This window comes from Austrofundulus limnaeus, unplaced genomic scaffold (genome assembly GCF_001266775.1).
Source record: "Austrofundulus limnaeus strain Quisiro unplaced genomic scaffold, Austrofundulus_limnaeus-1.0 Scaffold457, whole genome shotgun sequence".
Classification (NCBI taxonomy): domain Eukaryota; kingdom Metazoa; phylum Chordata; class Actinopteri; order Cyprinodontiformes; family Rivulidae; genus Austrofundulus; species Austrofundulus limnaeus.
This window is the reverse complement of record NW_013952859.1, coordinates 187,105-191,951: the sequence shown is the minus strand read 5'-3', so window position 1 is coordinate 191,951 and position 4,847 is coordinate 187,105. Positions and strand designations below refer to the sequence as shown.

The following is a 4,847-nucleotide window of genomic DNA, read 5'->3' as shown; positions in this document are numbered from 1 at the left end:
CAATAATTCAGTCTTACGGTTCAATATTTTTTCGATACAAAAAAAAATTACGTGCCCTTCTTAACTTTCAGTTTATTGAAATTAATTATCAACATTTGTTTAACCTCAAAAGCACAGTTTTTAAATTAAATGTTGCTGAAACAGCAAGTTTCTCAGTGGATCTGCGCTCGACAATGCAGCCTAGGTGGAGTAGTCGAACACAGATCCACTGATCCTTCAACACAGAGCATCTTCAGAAGACAAGCTGATTAAAAAAATCTGTATTGTTTGATACAAGTGTGTATTGAACCTAAAGCACTGTATTGAATGGTTCGATGAGGGTACATGCATTGTTGCACCCCTTAAATATATATATCATTTTTGACCATATATATTGCATTCACTAACACTACAGAATGCTAAAGTGACCAGTCTATCGCTACACACAAATTAATATTTAAGGAAGTCATATGACAGTTATAAATGTCCAAGCAAAATAAATGTCAGCAGATGGAATCAGTGTTCCGATCCGATGTCAATATCAGACATAGGTCCAATCCTAGCCAAAAAATGAATATTGGCTCAACCTGCATCTAAAAACTCTGATACAAGCAGTCCATTCCAGTTGTCTGCTCCAGTATTTCAATCCAGCATGAATAACTTAAGTGACCTTGAATTKWTATTCAGTAATTGACTGTTGTTTACTATTGTTCACTGTTTGACTTGATAAAGACGTTTTAAGATTCCACACTACAAAATAAATAAAAGTAAGTAGAATTTGTTCTGGTATCATATTGGGTTGACATTGGTATCGGCCAGCATTCAAGTCTCCAAAATCTGTATGGTATCGGAAAGGTTGTATCGGGACACCCTTAATGCATATAAGGTTATAAAAAGGGAGTGAGCTGTTTCTATTGGGATAGATTATTTACATGTGAGGAGATGTTGGACATATAGTTACTGTTTCTCAAGATTAGAAGTTTGTTTTCATAAACGCACATTTGTATAATGCAACAAGTGCTTAAATAATGCAGAATGATGCAGTTCTGTCAGCAGTGTGGTACAGTAGGTGGTTGTAAAAATTCAGACAAAGCCTCTTCCACATGGAATTATTTGCAAGATGATCTGAAAATACAGATACTTGTACCTAAAGGTACTATAGGTGCTGCCTATAGGCTGACATTGTAAATATAAAGTTATTCTTAATGTCTTGACTGGTATGATAAAGGTTAAATAAAATAAAATAAAAAGTTATGTGAAGTCTGGGTTTTCTCCATGTTATTGAACAGGTTTTCATCTATCGTAATGAAATTACAGACAGGGAGGCTTAGTCTCACCACATAAACCAGCAGACAAACAAATGCTAACAGATACTGTCCTTCATCAGGATTTGAGTTTTATTTGCTGGGTTTCTCAGCTGGTTTCAGATTTTCTTGGTGTATTTGCTTCAGTGTGGAGGTCATCTTGTTTGCCTCATGTCCCTGTGGGATTTTTTTTCTAGCCCTCAGTGTAAACACAAAACACGTCGCATGAATCGGAGACTCTGTAGTTCTAATCTGCACACAGGTTGTTATGGCTTCGTGGTGATTTTCCCAACACGGCCGACTTCATAAATAAATGTCCTGGACATGCTCGTGGCTTTGGTGCTTTTTACTTCCCACTTTTGCCTTGACTCTGGTTTTCTGGCTAAATCTAAAATATCTCAAGTCTCAGTTACACTTCAACTCGGTGTGTACCCATGCACGAAATTATGTCTGATGTCAGTTTTGGAAGCATTAAAAGAGTTTGTGATTTTCTAAAAATGTTTTGTTTATAACTTCCCTATCACATTACAATAAGTTCCAAAGGTTATTCTTCAGACTGCAAGAGACAACACAACTGCTCTCACTGCTTCACGAGTTGTTTTAATTCATCTCTGCATCACTGAATACCTCCACATAAATAATCTGACAACAGCTGTTTCCCACAGCTTCTCTCTCTGTTTTACTTTGTCCTCCAAATGAGTGTGGTTGATGTTAACTGGTTCCTCTGAAGCAGCGCGACCCTTAAATCACCATCAATACATCATCTCTGAGCAGATTTGATGTACTTAAATGGATTTTGATGAGAGTTCACGGCCTTGTGTTTGGCTGCGAGCCCAAGTTCCTCTCTGAATGGATCCTCTCGGTCAGAAGGAGCTCTGCTGATGGCTCCCTCTGTTTGAGAGGCGGCTTTGAAGAGATTCCGGCCTTTTGAAGTGAATTACCCATGACTGTGTCCCGGTGACAGCGAGAGGCCGGATGGTCAGAGCAGACAACCAGAGGCAGCTCAGGGAGCCCAGTTTTAGTTTGACACGTATGTCCTCTGTTTTTCCAGGTGATTTTTGAGGACCCGATATGAGACTGAATGTGGTTGTAACTATGATGACGTCAGGGTGGGGGGCCCTCTCCCCTTGTGGACTCGTGTTGGTCATCAGTTGGTCCTTGTGTCTGTCTCAGCAGCCAAACATCAAACCTGCAGACTGCAGCAGAAAGGAGCACCCTGTCGTCTCTTACCAAGGTAGGGATGTCTGCTTGTTGCCCTGTAGCTTCTAGAAATTACACTGAAATTACCACCAGGTGATTAATAAACTCCACCTACAATTCAGTCTTCATCAATCGACAGACTTAATCAGCTCATACGTGACGGCTCAGCCAATCCATTGTTTTGCTGCTGAAGTTAACTAGATGTAAACACACATCTGTGACCACATAGCCATAAAAAGCTGTGCCAAGTTGTGAGTAATTGTAGAACAATGGYCGGTTTGGTGCTGCTGCATCCGTACAATGCCCAGATATATCAAATTCCCCTGCACTACGTTGGAAACACTCCATTGATGAACACTGACTCATTTCTTGACATCCAATGTAATAAATGATGCCGTAAGTTCTACCAAACCCCTTAGTGCCCTTGTGTTTACASTAATTAGGTTATGCATTTTTAGCACCCCCATTTCACTTTATTAATTTAAAATACCACTGTTTATTTGTGTACAGCAAATGATGTCCAACAAGACTGGATGAGAGGCATCTTTCGCTTTATATTTGACTATTTAACCTTTCTGTTTTTATGCCCCACTGCCTTATTTAGGAGCATTTCTCGCTCACATTTTGTCAAATTGCTAATTTTCCTGCATCTGGACATCTTTTTTTGACCATGCGGAGAGGAGATTCACATATTTCAGGACATATTTTCATATGTTTGCATACTTAAATGTCAGGGGAGGAGTTTTATGTGTGCTTCGTTCCATTGTGGTTGGGATACTTGAAGGAACCATGCACAGTTTTGAAGAAATTTGTTGGGGTTTGCTTATATTCTGATCTTAATTACACTACACGTGGTATAAAAGTGAATATTTTTGTGCGTATGCAATTTTCACAATTTGTCTTTGTGCAATCTTTTGGTATGAAAGYTGCACACTATTTGATTCATAAGGCCTCTAGTTTTTCTTCTTTGCCTTACCATCAGTAATTACTGGTTAGATAAAATTATTATGGAACCTGTCCAGCAGGATTTAGCATTAAAAATTGCTGCAGTTGATAATAAATAACATAACTATAAAACAGTGATCAGACTAAATTAGTGTTTTATCAAGAATGTTGCTCAGGTTGTTCCACATTAAAACTGCTCTAGCCGAAAAACCTCAAAGTAGACAAACAACAGAACCGATACTGCAGGCTGGAATTGAGTCCCTAAAGTAAATGGTGCATTGCAGGACATCGTCTCATATGCTTATTTGCGGGGGAAAACAGCACAAGTGGAGCCTAAATTTCTAATTTTTGTTGTTAACTGAAAAAGGTCAAAGGAATTAGAAGAAATCTGCTGCTAAAAAAACAAATCACCTCTTTGTCTGAGCTGCAGGATTAGTGTTTAGAACTTTAGAACATAAGCGTGTGCATAAAAGGCCTGCATTTCGCTCCTTTTTCACAGGTCATTAGATACACAGAGGCAGGCAGTTTCTATCCAACAGCTTCCCAAAAACTAGAGGAACTTCTTCTGAATTTATTTTTAAAGTGAACCTGAGACCAGAAAACCTTTTGAAATGCGTCACAGTGTTTGTGAGATCCTTCATCCATGTGTCGGTTCATTTTGTTCATGAAGTGAGACAAACTAAACGTTAGAGATGCCAGTGAGTTCAGTCTTAGGAATTGTTTGTGGTTTAATAATTTACACTTTTTTATTGTGTGCCAGCAGCATGGTCTCATTAAACACTTTCTTCAGCTCTCTAATAATATCAAAAGGTTTTTGATGGTGTTGTTATGACTGGGTGCCGGTTTGCATTCAGCTCAAACTGCAGGAGGTTTACCAACACTGTCCAACGCTAACGTTAACAGCTGAAGTAACCTGTATGGATGCGACATAATTTAGTGTTATCCTAATCAGCCATCTTTAGACAAGAAAACCTATCCTGCCTTCCAGATGTGGAAACTAAATCCAGCTGTTCGTTTCACATCTWACTGAACCCCCAGTCTCGTGTCGAGCTCAAAGGTTGATGGGAGGTTGTCTGACTGAGGGATCAAGTGGTCAGATTAGATTTGGCTGAAAAAATGTGATAACTCATTTAAAAACAGGTTAGGGAGAAGGAGTTAGGTGAGAAGTTAGAGGATGATTGCTGGAACAATGCTTTACAAAGAGTAAACAATAGTACCTTTTGTGCAAAACTTGGCACAATACAATTTAAGGTTCTACATCGCAGTCATTATTCCAAAGCAAGGTTGGCAATTTTTTTTCCTAATGTAGATGCAGGTTGTCACAGGTGTCATCAAACTGCTGCAAACTTGACACATATGTTTTGGACCTGCCCCTCCCTGACTACTTATTGGGTGGTAATCTTTAAAACACTATCAGCG

The 4,847-nt window shown here is 39.0% G+C and overlaps 1 protein-coding gene across 1 annotated transcript in view; it reads left to right on the top strand.

Moving 5' to 3' along the window:
* LOC106529653 (semaphorin-5B) overlaps positions 1–4,847 on the top strand; it is a 30,457-nt gene that overhangs the window by 4,305 nt on the left and 21,305 nt on the right. The window contains exon 2 of the mRNA XM_014025137.1: positions 2,335–2,517. Within this exon, the coding sequence (XP_013880591.1) occupies positions 2,355–2,517 (163 nt within the window). The 5' untranslated portion in view covers positions 2,335–2,354. The remainder of the gene's footprint in view (positions 1–2,334; positions 2,518–4,847) is intronic.